The sequence below is a fragment of the Chrysoperla carnea genome, chromosome 5 (assembly GCF_905475395.1).
Source record: "Chrysoperla carnea chromosome 5, inChrCarn1.1, whole genome shotgun sequence".
NCBI lineage: Eukaryota > Metazoa > Arthropoda > Insecta > Neuroptera > Chrysopidae > Chrysoperla > Chrysoperla carnea.
This window is the reverse complement of record NC_058341.1, coordinates 6,168,085-6,188,108: the sequence shown is the minus strand read 5'-3', so window position 1 is coordinate 6,188,108 and position 20,024 is coordinate 6,168,085. Positions and strand designations below refer to the sequence as shown.

Genomic DNA, 20,024 nt, shown 5'->3' with positions numbered 1-20,024 from the left:
TCTCTGTTTTATAATTAATTCACTTATCATGGAAGTTCAATAAAACTAAAATAAATTACATAAAATTTATCTATTATAAATTCGATCTTTGTCTAGCACTTATTTCTTCTATCTTCCTTTCGTAAATATAAAGTATTGTCTTTAACTTTAAATGATAGATAATAATAGATAAAGAGTATATAATCCAAATATATAAATCAAAAATAGATGATATTATGTTTAGAATTCCGTATAAATGTTTATTACATGGACCTTATCCTGACGCAACGCTCCAAAAAATTAGATTCTTGCCTACGAACGTTAAAATACATCAATACATGGTATAAAACAAAGTCGCTTCCCGCTGTCTGTCCCTTTGTATGCTTAAATCTTAAAAACTACGCAACGGATTTTGATGCGGTTTTTTCTAATAGATTGTGTGATTCAAGAGGAAGGTTTTTATGTATAATGCATGCATAATAAAGTAGAGAAACGCTGATTATAAAGGTTAAACGAAATTGTGAACAAAAGAAGGGTAAGTGACGGCATATAAAGTGAAGGTTATAACACAATAATCTTTGTATTTACAATTGAAATTGCCTAGCGAAGCGGGTAGTTTACAGTTAGTATTAAGAAGGGTTTTGATATTTGAAAAGTCAAGTTCGTTAATGAGAAAATCGAAAGATAACCAAGAGCGGGAGGAGGTTGCGAGGGAGTTTTAAGCAAAAAAGTATTCTTGTGATTTTTTCTCCAGGCATTTAGTTTTGGAAAGAAAAATCCTTGAAAAACTAATAATTCAATAATCGATTTAAAAAAAAAATGTGTTCTTTTTTCAATATCTTGAGAGGGAATTCGCTTAGCTAACGCAATTCCTGCGCTACGAATTATTTGTTGCAATTGTCTCGAGATCATATTCTTTTCTTCAACGCAAAATTATAAAAAACAATTAATTTGATTCAGTCGACTATTACACTATACTTTAAATTGTACAACGTACTTCTTAAGTGTTTGATATATATAAAAATTGATTGTCTTGATCGATTATTTTAAAATTTATAAATATGGAAACTGGTTTAAGTATCACCATATTATAAATATTCTTTTAATTTTTAAAGGACACAATAATTTTATAAATATATATTTTTGTATCAAGTGTATTGGTATATTATTGATGCCGCAAGCGATGATTTTATTTGTCTGCAAGTAAAATGTCAACAAAAAAAGTCATTAACAATACGTAAACAAAAATTGTTGACACTTCTTCAAATCCTATACAATTTTTAATTTTCTTAATTAAGAAGGGAATTTCTGGGTATTAAATCATTCCCAAATAAATACAATTCTTAAAATTTTCTTTTTAGCTTCTTTTTGTGAAATAATATTATATTACTGTCTTTGAAATTATATTTGGCTTATAGAAAATCACATAGAATATAGATATTTCTATTTATAGATTAATAGAATTATAAGGACATATTATATATCGAACGAAATATACGAAACTGGTCTAAGTAGCCTAATTTGTGTACAGATAGTTACAATAGTAGTGTTCTATAAGTCTTTTATTATATATAATTTGAATAAAACGTTAAGGTAGTACCCAAGAATAGAATTTGAATAATTTAAGAACGGCACAGAAGATGCTTTGTAATTTCTCTAATCGTAAATAAATAATCGTGTTTTTTGAGTACCTAGTTATGATGATATTTTGTGATTTTTACAAAAATTTGTCTTGGGTTTTTGATTTTCTTGAGTAGGTTAGGGTGGCTGTCCTGGGGTGGGACACACTTAGACCATAGGGTCCGTTGTGATACAAAAAATGGTTGGCTCATCCCCGGCCACTACTTCATGAATCATTTGGAGCTTTGGAGCTGTTTAAGAACAGCAGGAGAGCTTTGACGTCGACGGATTCCAGGTCGGAGAGGTCTTCAAAGAGAGGCTGGCTCAAGTAAGTCCATCTCTTCATGACAAGAGCTGGGCAGTGACAGAGAAGATGAGACATTGTCTCCTCCTCGTCACCACTGTGACAGCTCCTGCAGTAGTCGTGATACACTGCCAGGCTCAGGCGTTCAGCATACCTGCCGACCAACCAGTGTCCTGTAATAATATCGCCCGAAATCACATATCTATCTATTATAGATCTATTTTTTGGAGATATTTTCAGTAATAACGCCTTATTAGCAGTGAAATGAAATAGATTTTCTCGATAACTCTGTTTTGATTGATAAAAAGAAATAGTTCAAAATTCTATCAAATAAACACAACAATCGCAATAAAATTAATAAAATAAAACCATGAAAACAACCTTTTTACATCGAATCCAAGCGTATAAATGATACAACTATATTCAATATAGATAATGAATGGAAATACAACAACACAACAAACAACAGACATACGTACGTAGACAACAAAACAAGCAAACAAAAACAACAACAAAAACAACATCAGAACATAGAGACAAACAAACGTAAGTATACAGAATGTTTGATTTACATCTAGGCATATAAATATCACGAGTATGACAGAGTACATACGTTAAGCAATGCATCTAAGTGAGAGATATTATAGGTGTTATAGATGAAATTGCAAAAGTGACTTGTATTGTGGCTTATCTGTTATAGTTCATATATTCAACTAAGAAACTTCCATTCTCCAAGTGTCTTACAACTATCTCAATCAGGGTTCGAAAATATCCGATATTTATTATAAATATCAAAATATCGGATATTTTTGATATATATCCGATATATATCCGACATATATCAAAATTTTGATATTTAAAAAAAACTTAAATGTTTTAAAGGTTTTATTTACTTAGGCACTTGAAATCAGACAAATGAAACCAAAACATAAAATATTCTTCTAGATCAGGCAAAATCAATTAAAAATAATAAAATTTTTATAAATAAAAATCAACTTTAAAACAAAAAACAATTTTATAAATTGTTATCAGTCAATGGTCATACCTACACTTAGGCAACAAAACAATAAACATTACAAATAATAACTGTAGAGTATAATCAATCTTTTAATTATCAAATCAGTCATCAGTCATTCGTAATAAACTGTTAATTATCAAATAAAAATTAAAAAAACGTCTCATAATTGTGCTTAGTTTGACTGCAAGGAAGATAAAGCTAGATCATCTTCCGATTCTGAATCTTACTTAAACTTACTCTTTAGTAACGAACTTTTTCTGACACGACACGATTTGAGCTTAGTATTAGTAGGTTTTAACTCTACTCCAATGCCATCAAAATTTGGGAAGTAGAAATACGGTAACAAACGCCAAAAATTACTAAATAATATTAAATTTTTTAAAATCATTTTTGTATATATCATAAAAATTCACGTGATATATATCGGATATATATCCATTGATATATATCCTCGAACCCTGATCTCAATGCATATTGAAGCTTCAACATATGTATCTAATACCTCTCACTTAAATGCATTACTTAACGCATGTACTCTGTCATACTCGTGATATTTATATGCCTAGATGTAAATCGAACATTCTGTATAGCAATCAATGTAACAAACGCACCTATACATTTAATATACACACATATCATGGTTTGTTTTGGTGGGTATCAAGTAATATTTCATTGACATATTATAAGTTAAAGTGGGGAACTAATGGGTATGGAATATGTTGAGACACTTATGGTGGAAATGATCCATGGAGATCATATTAATACGGTCAAAACTGGTTATCAAAGATATGGGTTATACCAACGAGCCGGTTACAACTAGGAAAATGTATGGCCTCGATGGAATTACTATCCAGGGTGAACCATTTTAATTTACTATGGTTTAGTTCGTTTCGTAGTTATCCAATGAAAAAATTGCAATTCTGACATCAGTTTGGACCTAGTTCTTCGGGTTGCTTTTATAGATAAATTGAATGATAAATGGTAAGAGATATTGAATAACACTTTAAATTAGAAAAGTGGTAAAAAACAATTTTTCGATAAACGTTAGTTTTCGGAAGAAATGTATCATTATTGCATTTAATCGAAATGAAATACGCTTAAATTTTATCGATAATTATAAGTCAAAGTCATGGACACAGGCGATTGTCCTCTATTGCCCTGACGAATTTTGGCTAAAGCATTTTTCCGGAGTTCGATTAAATGCAATAACGACATATTTTTTAGTCAGATTTCCTACGAAAGCTGACAATTTTCGCAAAAATGATTTAAATGAAAGATGTTAGTTTTTTATGAGGATAAACTTTCTAATTAAAAGGGTTATTCTATCTCTTACCGTTTAGGATCTGAATTGGCCAATAAAGAAACCCTGATCAGGACATGATGTACCTCATCCATCTGTCCAACTTTTATTGCCTATATGCAAAAACTATAGGTGATATTAATATATCGCCCGAATTTATTGGTATTATTGGCAAACATATTGGTTCGTATTAAATAATTTAACGGGGAGTGTTCTTACCTTATGTTTTAAGTGTGAGTTTAGGGCTCCGTAACCAAAAAACCTAAAAAAGTTTTCGATGATCTTCAAAGAAGGAAATTTAATGGCGATTGTACTCTTGTGTTGCGCTATATAGAATGGAACGATTGCTGCAAAGAATGACTGTTTTTTGAGGACTGTCGGTTGCGGGTCCCTGGCCAAGTGCGCAGCATGGCCAGATTAAAAGAGGGTGTCTTAATGTTTATTATTTCATTCCTTACTTAATACAGAGTAGTTTTTTATCATCTACATACTCTATTCCACATAGACTCCACTCTGACTGAAGAGAATGTAGGTAACTAGTATTATTATTACTAACTAAGATACAGAATTAAAATTTATTAATATTTAGTAGATTGTGAGGCAGTGGCCGAGGCGGATCATAATAATTAATAAAAAAAATAACCGCACACGTTTGTTACGATTTTTAAAAAAAAGTGTTGTGTAATTTTTAATTATTTAAACGACACGAAAACACTTCTTTTTATCACACGAAACGTTGTAAAAAAAAAACCAAAATACAAATATACGCAGTCGGCACTTCGCAAACAACAAAATACACTCAACAACAAAAAAACTCTTTATTTATTTATTAGGAAAATCGTGTTATATTTTTTTTATTCTATAAATAAAATCGATATACTTATATAATTAATATCTTGATTGATATATGTTCGTGCGTTTTTATAGTTTTATGTAAAAAAATCGTGCCCGATTTTGATTTTTTATATATATGACGGTACGTCTATCAAATTATTTTTTCTCTCATTCGCTTAAAGTGGGATAATATTGCTGTCATATATGTTGTTAATCTGTCATTCATTTCATTTCTATATAAGATTCAGAGCATATATTGTAATTAATCTGTCATTTTTATTTAATTGCTTTTTAATAAGAATATTTCACGCACGCCTTATCTATATTTCATTTGCGCATATCTACATAATTATGGTGGTATGACGTAACCGGATATCGGAAACTGTATGTCTTATATGTTGTATAAGTTTGTAGGCTGATAGTTATTATAAGAGTATATAATAAGAGCCGCGCGTTGAAGTCTCCATAGATTAAGATACAGATCCAATAAGGAATCGGACTAGATTTTTTTAATCACTTTAGATGAAGAATTCTTACTTCACGAATAGAAAAGTGAAGTTGTTTTTTAAGAGTCTTTACTAAAATGAAAGATATGAACGTTTAAAATTCCTAATTAACGAGGAAGACTTCCACTAGTGACGTGAGACGTGGGTATCGCTATAGGGATTACATATAAAACTTTGGCTAAAAAGAGATGGGCAACCTTTGAATGCAATCTTTGATTGCTTATAACTTCTTCGATTTTTAATCAATTTTAATTTCACTTTTCATGGTATCAAGTCTAGTTTTACATTTTTATGGGTAATATAGCCAATTCGACATTAGGATTATCCCCTATTTAAAGGCTGTTGTCTCGATTTATGAAGAAACAATTTTTATATTTAAATTTTTGTTCTGTCTTTAACAGTTTATAGGATGGGTTCTACGGACCCAAGACCTTCAAATCGGATAAAATTTGGGTGTATTATGACAAAATTCGTTTTTTTTGTTTTTAATGACATTAAAATCCAAAAAATTAAATTATCTCCATCACATCCAAATTATATTCATTTTTGATGAACCAAATGTGTAATCTTACTAAATTTGGATCATACTTTTCAAATTTGTGGCCAAATTTAACCTACCTATAGTAGGTTTCAAGATTTTGGAGACTTGGTCCCGATATTTCGCACAAAAGTGAATGGTAGCGAAAAAGTAACATCAAAGATGAAGAGTGTGACCTAAAGTTAGTGGGTTCCAAAAAAAATTACATTCAAATTGAATAATTTTTAAGTGTATTATGACAAAATTCGATTTTTTGAACTAAATGACGTCATTAAAATCCAAAAACTTGAATTTAACTCTATCACATCCAAGTTATCTCCAATTTTGGTAAACTAAGTATGTAATCCTACTAATTTTGGGCCGTACTTTCCAAATTCATTTAGAGAATTCTATACCGTTCATAAACAAAATTAAGTTCGAACAATTTTTATAATAAATAAAAAATCTAATCGAGTAAAATAATCTTTGACGAAAAAAAAAAAAGAAAGAAATAGTTCTGACCTTCATGTAAACTACCTCCCTCCACTTGAACATAGTATAGGGTTCAGTTCCTTTCATGATTTAATCACTTGTTTAAATGATTAATCATAGAAAGATTTTCAATGTCAATTTAGGTGCAATACCCATGACAAATGTTTTAAGATAAATTGTGAATTGTTTTTTTTATTATTATTTAGTTAGAAAAAACTCACATACTTTGTGGTATTGACGTAATACACACTTTGACTAAAACTTTACCCTTTTTGGGTGCAAAGAAAAAGGTTGATAGTCCAGATTAGTTGGCGAATAAATCGTTTTGTAGCTAACCAATCAAAAAATACCTTAAGGTAGTACTATCGGTAATAGATTTTGCATTTAGAATTTAATGAAACTTGGCATAGTTGTCTATTATTATATCATAATTAACCAGTTAAACTTGTAGAGGCCTTCAGAGAACTAAAAATCTGAACGTCCAGTGAAATAAAATAAAATCTATGATTTCCTATAAGAATCAATGTTAAAATATCTTTAAAATATATTTTTTTCAGTTCTCTGAAGGCCCCTAAAAATTTAACTGATTAGTTATGATATAATAATGGACAACTATGCCAAGTTTCATAAAAACCAAGGCAGATATCGAAAAATTTGATGCCGATTTTTCGTCTACATTTATGAAGTTCAAAATTCATCATTAAAGTTGAAAATAAGATAAAAATAATTCCAACCACAAGTCTAAACTTTCCTTGGCGCTCGATTAGTCATTAGGACCTGAACTGAATCAACCTAAATGGGCCTAAAATTTAATCGAGAAGGTTTAAAAAAACATTAACTTTAAGAACCCGTAGACATTCCTTACTTTGTCTGTTATCTAATTCGATTTTTTTTTTTTGCATTTAATTTAAATTAAATTAATTGAAATGTTATTCTTATTTGACTATTCACTTTAATTTAGTAGTAATTAAAGTCTAGAGGAAAAAAAAATTTAGGTAACAAATTAAATTGATATAATTATTTAGTTCAATTACTTATAAATACAAAACTCAAACCACCCAAAATGTTACAACTTATTTGTTTCAACCGACTTCAAAGAAACGATGACGTTTTCGAATTGATACGAAGAAAATGGATTTTTACTAGAATTAATCATCAAATCTCTTTTTAATACTTATCAAAATACAGAGTGGGCTACTTAAATCTATACATCCAAATATCTAGTTTTATAGCCAACCAATCAAAAAATTATTTGAAAAAAAGTTGCTGAGTTTGATGGGTGGCATCATGTTCTGACATCCGATTGGACCTAGTTCTTCGGGTTTCTTTAATAGCCAATTTAGTTTCAAAACGGTAAGATATAGAATAACACTTCCAATTAGAAAGTTGAACCTCATGAAAAAACCATTTTTTCGAAAAATGTTAGCTTTCGGATAAAATACATCTTAAAAATATGTCATTATTGCATTTAATCAAAGAAAGTACGCTTTAAGTTTATGGATTTTTGTAGATCAAAGTCATTCGAAACTTTAGATATTAAATTACTATCGATAAATCATGATTCATGAAGTGTGTTCCATGGTACAATAGTATAATGTACCATGGTTCGCACTCTAATGTATTTAGGGTGATCATCTTCACCGATTATACCCGAAGGGATATTTCTTTTGAAGTAGTTGTTTTAGTATCTTTTTTTTTTCTTGAAGTTGGTTTAAGTTTTTCTTTTTTATTTTAAATTAAAATAATTAATCTTAAAACAAAAATTCCACAAACAATCTCTTCGTGTTTTAGTTAAAATTAATTATATTCAAGATAATTGCGTTTTGTAATTATTTAATTACAAAATCAATTTTTCAATGCTTTTTTTTTCTTGTCTGCGTCCACAAATTCTGCGGTATTTTTATTTAAATCGTACAAAACCCATAAGTAATTATTATGAATCCTAAGACATTTTTCGATCGTTTTTACGAACAGAATATCTTTCTGGGGGATGAGATAAAATGTTCTGAATTTCAGGACGTGAGGACAAATTCGGGAACGGTTAGCAGTCCTAGTCATAAACCATCATCAAGACTCATCACACGTGTTGTGGTTAAACTATTCATTGATTTTGGTTAACTCGTTATATGTACATATAGTCGCTGAAACGAAGCACTGAAGTTGAAGAAAATTTGATCAGTAAGACAGATTTGGAATACGGTTTCCTTTGATTCGTTTGAACGTCAGGAAATTTGTGATCTAATTTCATTGATAAGAAAATAAAAATATGCAATTTGCATAAATAATATGCATTTTATAATTGCACAATCATCAATGATTCCAAATTCTTTACTTGGGAGTTTATGGGATCGCTGTGCACGAATATTGCCGGCAGAATTGGTCTCCAACGTACCCAGGGTGGACGGTATCCTCGTCATTTCTTGAAGTTATATGAACTGGCTCATACATTTAAATACTGGAATATGGAGAATAAATAAGGATAACCATTTGACGTCTTTAAATCCACTTTCTGGGGGTAATTGGTTGTTTATGTAACCAAAATAATATGTAAAAGATGGTAATCATAGATCTCATTGATCTTGCATACAATCAATAAGAAATAAGAATCACCAGCCCGTTACAAAGTTTTTGGGAAATTCGTTATAAATTTAGTCCAAAATCGTTACTCGGAGGTTTTTGTTGTGGCTGAAGATGAATTTTGCGTCAAAATGAGTCTCCAAGGTACTTGGTATGCAGGCTGGACATTTTTTGAGAAATTCATTACATAATCAGTCCAAAATAGTTACAAGGTGGTTTTTGAGGTTGCTAATGACGAATATCGATACCTAATTGGTTTACAAGGCCTAAGGTATCCTGGGGTACCCTGAACCCTAAAAATTCCGGAGTAACAAGTTTCATTTCCATTACTAACGAATCGAATACAGAAAACCACATTCAAATATGCCTTACTGTTCAACTTTTTTGAATTTTGACTGTTTTTAGTGTTTTGTTTCCGCGACTAATGTTTTAAATGTTTTGATGGTTGACCATGGCATACCCAAAACAAGTTATTTTATGTTTATTTTATGAATTATTTAAATTAAAATTATGTATCATGTTTGTTGTTATATTTTATTTAAAATGAAAGTATTTATTCATTGAAATTTATAATAATTATTTAAAAAACAATTAAACAATTTCATGTAGTTAATTAATTTATTGTAATGAGTGATTTTAAATCATTTGGGCTTATATAATAACATGATAGTATTCTAATTAGCTGCATTCACTAAATCGATAATTCTTGAAGTAATATATATTTATTACTCTAGCAAGTTCTTTGCTGTCGTACACTTATCTTTCTTATTCCTTTATTAAATTCCATGATTCACATCTCATTTCGAGCTTATTATGGCTAGGTTTGACGAAAAACATACTCATGATCTAAAAATGTGCAAATGTAAACTCTTGCCATAAAGTCTTTTCCAAACTGAGCCGATTAGGAAGATCATCGCCAATTTAAAGTTTTTTCGGATACGCAACCTTAAATTCGCACTTAAAACATAAGCTATAAACACTCTCCATTAAATTACCTTTCAAACAAAACCAAAAAAATTAAAATCGATTCATCCCTTTAGGCACTACGATGCCACACACAGACAGACAGACAGGCAGACACACAGGCTGGGTCAAATACAAAGCGACCAAACTTATAACACCTTTATATTGGAGACTTCCTGGAACTAAAGACCATTCAAACAGTTGAGGATATAGCAACTCTATTAAAACAATAAGTCTTTCTCCTATCTTTTAGAAAAGTAAAAAATTCAAACGGATAATATACCCAGAATAATTGCGATGTTGTAGTGATATCTTAAAAAAAAAAAACCTTGTGATGATGATAAAATAAAATAAAACCTTTCCTAAGTTCCTAAATCCATAAATTATGTTTGATTATATTTTAATGTAATGAAAAGAAGATGTGTATCTTTATTATAATAATATCATACAGGTATTATTGTAAATAAAAACACACCCATCGTTTTTGGACGAATTCCCTTTTCAATGAAAATGAGTTGTTGTTTTTGTAAATTATATATATGATAAATTTTATTTCTGGAGATATGAACACCAAGGCAATTTTAAATAAGAAGTTTGATTATTTTTTAATGAAATTGGACTTTAGAGAGAGTTGCCCGATTATGTAAATAAATAAATGACTTCAAAAGTAGGCATATTGAACATTATGGTTTTATGGTAAAACAGTCGATGGATTATATATGTTTTCGTCGATTTCTCTAAAACTAGTCGATGGATATTAAAAAAAATCTATTAAAATTAAAGTTAAAATCTAAATAAATTATTCAAAACTCCCTTGTGCCTGACTAATTAAGGATGTATGAGCACGGACAGTAGCGGGGACATAAATTTTAAAAAATATATATTTTTTCAATTTTAATGTTAATTATGTTATAACTTGAAAATAACTATAAAATTTTTCGAATTTATCTATCACTTCATTAAAAATATCAATTCATTTCGCTTACGTAGCTTCTGCGCGATGAATTTTCTACACATGAAATACAAATTAAAATATTGAAATATATTGTCTATTAGTTAGATAGATCAAGGTTATTAGTGAAAATGACAAAAACACTTTCGTAATTGAATTTTTTTTTTAATGAAATGAATTTTTATTTTATTATGTATAATTATATAATTGATTATAGAAAATGATGCGTTTGATCTATTGATCCATATTCATGGCCAGAAAAAGTGTTTGTACGTGGAATTTTCTTCACAACTATCCACCGACATGACTTAGAGTTTTGGTGAAAGATAATTGTTAAGAGAGTTCATATCAGTATCTGTGGATGCAACAGCTAGAAATGTTTAGATGCACTGTGTATTCAATTTTTACTTATGAAATTACTTTGGGCATAAAGTGATGCTTCTCGTTGTAGTTTTTTAAAATTATTTGTAAGTGGGGAAAAAAGCTCTTAAATGTTTCAGAATATTTACGAATTTATTCATTGCCTAAAATTCACAGTCTACCAGTGAATCAAGAAAATGTACGAACTTAATAGAGTGTCTTACAACTTTTCAGAAACATATTGAGTTGTCAAGAACTGCCCAAATAGCACCTGAAAGTCTGTGTGTCTGTCTGTGCCATCGTTGCACAGAAAATTTAGTGATTTTGAAATTTGGGCAGAATAAAATCGAATTTTTGGACTCTGATTTTACTAAGTTAAGGATCTTTTCGTTCCTTTAAGGATATGATTTTCTTGATGTTTTTGACCACTTTTTAATCTCGCTGTAAAATAAGGCCATCGAACCTTGATTTAATTAGTGAATGTAAATACATGAATTTAATTTTTTTTCTACTAGTAATTTTATTTATACATATATTGTTAATTATTTCTAATTTTGTCAATATATACAAAATGTTCTAATTCTGTCATTTATCAACAATTCTTTGAATCAAATAGTTGTATCTAAGTTTTTTTTATATTTATTTTGATATTTTAATAATAATAATTAAATTTTGATATCCAAGAAATAGAAAATAAAAAGTAACTTTAAATATATTCAAGCTTCAGGGAATTTTAAAATATTATAAAGTCTGTGTCTTTACAACTTCACAAGCAATATATTGGTGGAATATATTAAAATAAAATATTACTAGTTCGTTACTTCATAAACAATTTTTCTTCTTAATAAATTATTGTCGATTATAAGCTATTTTGTTATGGATGAAATTACAATGTGTCACAAAAATCAACAACTAATCCAAAACAAGATACAATTGAGCAACAATGGTTCATTTAATGAAAAAATTAACCATTTTAAAAGTAACTTGTCTGGGAAAAGTTGAACCATACAATCAATTACGCGGTAATTGGAAACGTCCTATAATCGGAACAATTATCGCTCGCCATCCAATGATGGACCGGTTCCTATGATAGCCCACATTTAAAAAAAACTATCTAATGACTAATTCAGTTCATATTTCTAAACTTTATAAATATATTTTTTAATTAACAAAGTTTCCAAAAATCACAAAAATTCTTAGATCATCGGGCTTTTTATTATTATTTTATCGTTCAAAGTTGGCTGAAAAAATGATGAATCATATAGGTTATCCTTTTCAATTGGATATTTCTATATCAAAAAATCTAGAAAGTGTGATAAAAAACTATCTAAAATATTTAGACAATCTTGTAGTTTATAAAAATTACCATAAAAATATAAGGTTTTCGATGATATAAAAACAAAAATTTTAATTTAATTATGAGTTCATCGAAGATCCATCATTTGATCAACAGAGACGACTATAGTTAAAGTATTGATGATTGAAGAGCGATATCTATATTATCAAATTTATAAGCATCACTTGCACACAATATATTATATATTTTTGAAGCTCTGGGTTAAAGAATAGAAGTCAAATAATATATGCAATAAATAATATATAAAAATTTCTTTTCATGTTAACAGTGAGTATATAATTACCCATAAACACTAGTTTTTTTTTTTGTATTTTAGTAATATATTGACAGTTCTCTTGATAATGCATATTATCTATAGCTTAGGTAAACCGTTTAGTTTACCTACAGTAAAAGTACTTACCTGTATGATAATGTAAAATAAACGTATTTACATTAATATTACGCTACAGTAACCATCATGCCATATGAGATAACTTTTCGGAGAAGCTTTAGGGAGAAAAACTTGAGTTCTAATCCTTAGTAGACTTTTTAGCGAGTTTCTGAAGGAAATCGAGCTATTGCTTTTGTACTGATGATGGAAACTTGTGAAAATTTCTTGAAATGGTCGATTCTACCTAAAAGATGTCAAAAATGACCATCGTTAAAATTTAGGGTACCAAAATTCTATTTGATACTTAATATATTTAAGTCCGATTTGAATAAAATTTGGTTTCAAGTATCAAATAGACTTTTGGTATATTGGAAAGTCAAGTTCGTGAATGAGAAAATAAATAAATGTGTTATTTTTTTTCATCTTCTGAGGGAATTCGTTTAGCTAACGCAGCTCCAGCACTACGAATTTTTCAAGTTAAGTGAAATTTATTGAAGTTTTTGGTATTCAGTAATGTCATCTACTCCAATTTTTACGTTTTCACCTGTATAATAAAAGTTTTCACATGTGTAGAAAATTTAAAAATCCAAAGTCATTTTATCCAACATTGCCCTATCGCTAATTGTTTTGATTTTCAATGGTTCTCAGTGTACTTGTGTAGATTATATGTAAAAGAACAGATCGTAATTTTCTATAATTATAAAATTTATTTTATTATAATATTCATCATGTCTTGTATAATACGGTGATAGTCCAGTATTTTTTAATTTGAAATTTATTCAACATTTTATTTTATTTTATTTATATGACGTGGTGTCGCGCGAATATTTAAATTTATCAATTTTATTAAATATTTTTATTTTAATAATATACGGAAGAGTATTGAGCCCAGAAAGTCAGATTGAGCCCAGAGTAATCTTACATTTTAGCATCAAACACGCTGCGTATTTTTTTAAGAATTTGAATACTAAATAACACTTCCTTGGAACATATTATCTTTATATAGTTAACTCCAGGGCCGGATTAACAAGTAGGCAGAATAGGCAGTTGCCTGGGGCCCCCGATTTTAGGGGGCCCCCAAAAAATGAAAAAGCCTTCTAAAATTTTCTTACAAACATAAAATTCTAGAGAGTGAAAGGAAATATAATCAGAACTGAAAATAAATTTTACTCAAATAAATAAAACTCAATTGGCCGCATTCAAAAGGCGACGACCGACGAACTAGACAATTAAGTTCCTAAAAAGGACATTTCCGACTACTTTGACAAAACTTATAGTCATTTGTATAAGATTCTAATGGAAGATCAATTAGCCGATGTATTTCCTAACACAGAAATAGCTCTTCGGATTTTTTTAACATTAATGATCACAAATTGTTCTGCCGAACGATCCTTCTCGCAATTAAAAAAAAATCAAAGCTGCTGAAAGAGCTACAACGCGACAAGAGCGATTCGAGATGTTAGGTATACTTTGCATTGAGTCAGATTAAGTTTGTATTTTTTAATCGAAAAAAGAAGGGAACGGACGTGAAAAAAGGGCCCCCAAGTTGATGGTTGCCTAGGGCCTCGTTGAGGATTAATCCGGCCCTGGTTAACTCAAGAAGACAGGATCATTGAAAGCCGTACAAGAAAACAGGTACATTATTCCCTAGGTACAATAATTTACCTTACATTCTCGTACGCATAAATAAATAACTATTATTATTTAAATCGTAGGTAGAAGAATATAATAATTGTAGGTTTTACAAAAAAATGTAACATGTTTTATGTGAATTTAATGTGCTTGAGATTTTATGTTTTTTAATTTTATTTTTTACTTTTAAGGAGGTGTTTGTTGTGTATGACAAATATATTACAATTTATTAAAAGAAATTAGTTTATTTGACTGTCAGGAATAGACCGTATGATAATGACACATTTTGGTGTTTAAATAGTATCAATGTAAATGCGATGACTAAAATGTGGTGAAATTTTTCGACAAAACAATATGGAAAACATATCCATATTAAAGACATTTCATTACTTATAAAATTTCAATAGGAATGAAATACGTCTTGCATCTGAGAGCGAACACTCTCTAATTGTAAAACTAAATCATACTAACACACCATATTTTCTTTCAAAATCATGTCAAGAATGATTCCATTTGTGCTTGACACTACATTTGACCCAAAGAATTATGAATTCTATTATCCAACGGTCTTAGTTTTAGTATAGTTTCATGATTGATTCTACAATTATGGTTCTGTCGTAAAAAAACTTTACGCGATAAGATTTAACAAAATTCAACTGTGACTGACATGACATGGAAAAGGAAGTGTAATTTGAGAGTGATTTTAAATTTCCAATATCATCCTCTATGCAGTTTTTATGATTTTAATTTGTTTCTTGGGAAAAATTAAGAACTTTCCTATTTAGAATCAAATATATTAAAAAAATAAATTATGAATGACACTATAGAACAAAACGTGACTGACACTACCGTCACTTTGGATTGGAAAATTATATTTTGAGCTGAAAAAACTGTCACATGTACTAACTGATATTATTGCATAATCTTTTTTATGCAATTACGTTTTTGACAAATTAATTGTTTTGAATATAAATGTATTTTGTTTGATAAAAAATTATTGATTTATAATATGAAATATATTTTTTACAAACAATAATTATTAAGTTGAATAATAAAATATTTAAATTGTTAGTTTTTTTTATATCGTTTATTGCACGTTGAAAAATCAATAATAATATTGAATAAAAAATCCGGTTCTCGGATAAAGCGACAATGCGCTAGCCGGTGTACTGATGTATGCTAGTTCTTATAAATTTTTATTATGTACACTCACTGGTACAGAATCTCATCCACAGCCGCGACCCTAGCATGTTATAAACTTGATGCAAAGTGCATTGGATTTTCAACTACTACATTTTTTTTATCTCTTCAGATGAAGAATTCTCACTTCAAAAAGTGAAGTTGGTTTTTAAAAATCTTTACTGGTACGGAAAATATGAACGTTTAAAATTCCTAACTAAATAAAGAGGAAGATACCCACTGGTGACGTCATACAGGGGTGTCGCCATAGAAATTACATATAAATCTTTGTTTTGCTAAAAGGAGATGGACAACCTTTGAATGCAATCTTTGATTGCTTATAATTTCTTCGTTTTTTAATCAATTTTAATTTCACTTTCAAATTTTATCATGGTATCAAGTCTAGTTTTATATTTTTATGGGTAATATGGCCAAATTCGTCATAAGGATTATCCTCTTTTAGTGTTAGATTATCTCTTGTACCATTCATTCGAAGGTTGCCACCTATTGTCCAAATACAAGCATAACAAGTTTTTACTTTTTTTTGGATAATTTTATTTGAACGAAATTCTATGCCGGTGATTGTAGGTATTTATGAATAAATAATTATTTATAGTTGAGATTTAACAAACAAGGTTCAGTTTCTTGTTCAATCTTTTTTTTTTTTACTATTTAACCTTCAGAAGGTTGAGCGTCATGTTTCAGAGGCCAACACATTCATAAAATATTGTAGATATTTATTTTTTTTTTACCGTTTTTAATTATTACAATATAAAATTTCATAAATTATCTGAGCTTTGTTCGGTATCATTCGATATCGAAATATAAAGTTCGTATTTGAGGGAAAATTTGACTTTTTTGCATGAATCATCATAGCCTGCATGTAAATATTAATAGCTTAAACATTTCATATCAATTTCATCTTTACAGCCAGTTTAAAATGACATAAAAGCTTTGCCCAATGAATGAAATTCATGTTATTTCCTTTTCTGAGAAAATTCTACAAAATTCAAAGTTTAATTGAAAAATTTTATATCCCACAGCGATATATTCAAGTTACAAACTGTATATTCATCTGTACATTTGGAATTTCCACAAATCATTAACATAAAAATTAATCATGGCAACACTTGGTCAAGGTAAGAGACATTTTTTAATTATCTTTGAATTTTCAATCATTATTAAAAAAAATAATAATAATTTTTTAAAGACATATAAATTAAAAAAATAAAAAATATGAAAAAGCAAGAATCATTGAATCCATGGTGGTTTTTGATTATCTTCGGCAAAAATTTTTGTTCAAAACACAGTTGGGTATGATTTTTTTTTGGTTTAAATGTCACTTTATATTTGTGGGCTTAAAAAACTTAAAAAACCATTTGACGACAAGATAATTATTGTTCGAGATGCCACCGAAAATCTCCAAAATGCAGGAGACATGAGTTTCTGGCGATATCTTAGATGATGATCAATGAATCGTAAAATAAACATTATTTTAACCGACGAAAAGGAAGGCTCTCAAGTCAAATCATAGGTACTTTAACCCCCGACGCAAAAAGAGCGAGTTTAACCGCTATGCGTGTGCGCGCCTTAGCGTTCCCAGAGAGTACGAATACTGATTTATCGAATTATTTTCTATATTGGATTCTATTAACTAAAAACCACATTTTCACACGTTCCCACAAGTTTTTGCTGTAGTTTTAAGGCACAACGAGAATTAATTCTCTGAGCATAAATAAGTAAATGAAAAGAGACCGTAAAAATGAAATATTATTTTATTTAGCTATAGATATTTAAATACATTTTCAGCATTCGAGGAAATAAATTTGAGGCAAATAATACGGAATTTATAATACTTTTAAGTTTTGATCAGATAAAGATAAGAATTGAAATTCGATTTTATGCTCCACCAGTAAGTTGTGTAACTTTATTTACATATTCCACTTTTGCTGTATCTTGCTCCATTCCTTTTTTTTCATTCCATGCAGTCCATTGTTTTAAGGCATCCTCGTCTTCTGGTGCCGCTGTTAAAGAAAAATAATAATGGTTTAATAAATGATCCAATTCATATTTTTAAAGAAATCTCAAAATATCAAAAATTTCTAGAAAATGAGAAGGGTTCTAGCACGGTGTCCTATTCAAAAGGGTTTGTCCTATTCAAAAGGGTAGTCTGTATCCTGCCATTTCATTATATTTGTTAAAATCGTTCGATCTGACAATCATTCAAGAATTGCAGCCTTGTGTCTCAACGACCCGTTATAAAAATAGAAAAATATCTTACGTGTATTACAATCTCCTTCTGTGGCTTGCTGATATAAACTGTACAATAATAGCATATCCTTTTCTTCCAAATTTGTCAATTGTAAAGCTTTTTGGACACATTCTTCAAATTGCTATAGAAAAAAAATCAATTTTAAATTAATTAATGCCATAATATTAAGAATATTACGAAAATCTAATCTCATAACAATCGATGATTGACGAAAACACATCAACACCGAGTATCGAAATTGTGGAGATAGATTTTTTTCGACTTCGTGTCAAAATCGTCCTAAAATTTTGATATCCAAATTTAATTTGTTATAAAATTACCTCAGCCATAATGGTTGGTGGTTAACTTTAAATTTCTTGTACAGATAATGTTTCTAAATATTTGAATACTTTGGCATAAACGTCTAACAATTTTGGATCAAATATTTTTTCAAAAATTTGTCATTGTTTATTAAAAATTATTTAATGTTTTGTTTAAGAAAAAAATAAGCTGCCTTTGATTCTAAATTCTGTCTAGTAATAGTACAGAAGCTAGACGGGATAAAATTGATCTTCACTCATCTGATATTCAGATGCGACATATTTGTTATGTTTTATTGATTTATAAACACCTCTATCATAGTTCTTCTTTCGAATTTATTTTTAATTAAATTAATTTTAATCAATTTTTTCCATGAAAGATTCTGCTATCATTATTTTCGTAATTAAATTATCTTTCTTCTGATACCAATTACGATTGGTTAACAAAAATCAATTTTTCTAAAATTCTATACAAAGATAGATAGATATCTCAGAACAATTTCTTTCACCTAAAAAACTTACTAACATGATAAAGGAGCGTAAACTCAATTTGATGCTTAAACTTTTATAAATATATGTTAAAATTAGTTTAAAAATAAACAAATCGATAACGCGTGCGTGTTTGATAAATTATTATTCATACAGGTTTTTACTTAAACATAAACAAATTATATAGCGTGTTAAAATACTCATTTAAGAATGTGGTTCGATCACTAGTCGAGCTTAAATATTAACGGGTGATTTTTTAATATGTTTCTGTATGAGCAAATTAATCAGAAAAAATTCGAATCCCAACATGAAGTCTCGTTTTGGGAATGGAAATGCTGATAAAAACTGTATCTTCTGTTGTGTGTTTGAAGTTTTTCCAATTTTAGGTATCTACCCTAAATTATTGTCCAAAAATATAATCGTTTTCCTTCCACTTAAAAATGAAAGAAAATATGTTCTTAACAGTGCAGAAAGTAAATATTTTCTTGGTCCAAGAGAGCAGCCAAATACTTATTTTCTTGAATTAAGTATTGAGTTCGTTGACTCAAAAAATATTTACTTGTTGTGTCCCGAAATCATCGACTTCTTGCCTATTTTAAGTACAATGAGATAAGATTTTGTTCAAAAATTATTTTAACCAGAAAAAAATTCATTGCCTATCTGCACACTTCTTTGAATTGTGAAAGATTTGCTCACGTGGTCTGCACATTCGTCAAATATTTCGCTCGTAAAATATTCTTTAATTTACTGAGTAAGAATTTGAATAAGTAAAGAATTTAGAACATAAATCATAATAATCATAATTTTATGCATTATTCATATTAAAAATGATGATTTTATATAGTAAGAATGCTTTCAATAAAAATTATAATTTAAATAAATCGTAAAAAAAGTTACTTACATCAACGCTATCTAAAATTATTACACAAATATATTTCAACGATTCATACCATACCAAAATACCGAATTTCCATAAAATAGAGTGCTGATGGGTTAAAAGAAAA

At 28.9% G+C, this 20,024-nt stretch overlaps 2 protein-coding genes across 3 annotated transcripts in view; one reads left to right on the top strand and one right to left on the bottom strand.

Moving 5' to 3' along the window:
• Positions 1 to 5,090: 5,090 nt before the first annotated feature.
• Positions 5,091 to 20,024, top strand: part of LOC123301731 (protein kinase 3-like) — a 169,233-nt gene continuing 154,299 nt past the window's right edge. Inside the window, exons 1-2 of one of the 2 annotated variants that reach the window (XM_044884610.1) lie at positions 5,091 to 5,197; positions 17,004 to 17,099. In XM_044884610.1, the coding sequence (XP_044740545.1) occupies positions 17,081 to 17,099 (19 nt within the window). In that variant the 5' untranslated portion in view covers positions 5,091 to 5,197; positions 17,004 to 17,080. Of the gene's footprint in view, positions 5,198 to 17,003; positions 17,100 to 20,024 lie in introns of those variants that run through there. The other variant, XM_044884611.1, reaches the window with a different exon arrangement.
• Positions 17,718 to 18,690, bottom strand: LOC123301733 (diazepam-binding inhibitor-like 5). The gene is made up of 3 exons (XM_044884613.1): positions 18,553 to 18,690; positions 18,242 to 18,353; positions 17,718 to 17,984 (listed from the first exon to the last, which is right to left on the bottom strand). The coding sequence occupies exons 1-3, from the start codon at positions 18,559 to 18,561 to the stop codon at positions 17,860 to 17,862; spliced, it is 246 nt and encodes an 81-aa protein (XP_044740548.1). The 5' UTR covers positions 18,562 to 18,690; the 3' UTR covers positions 17,718 to 17,859.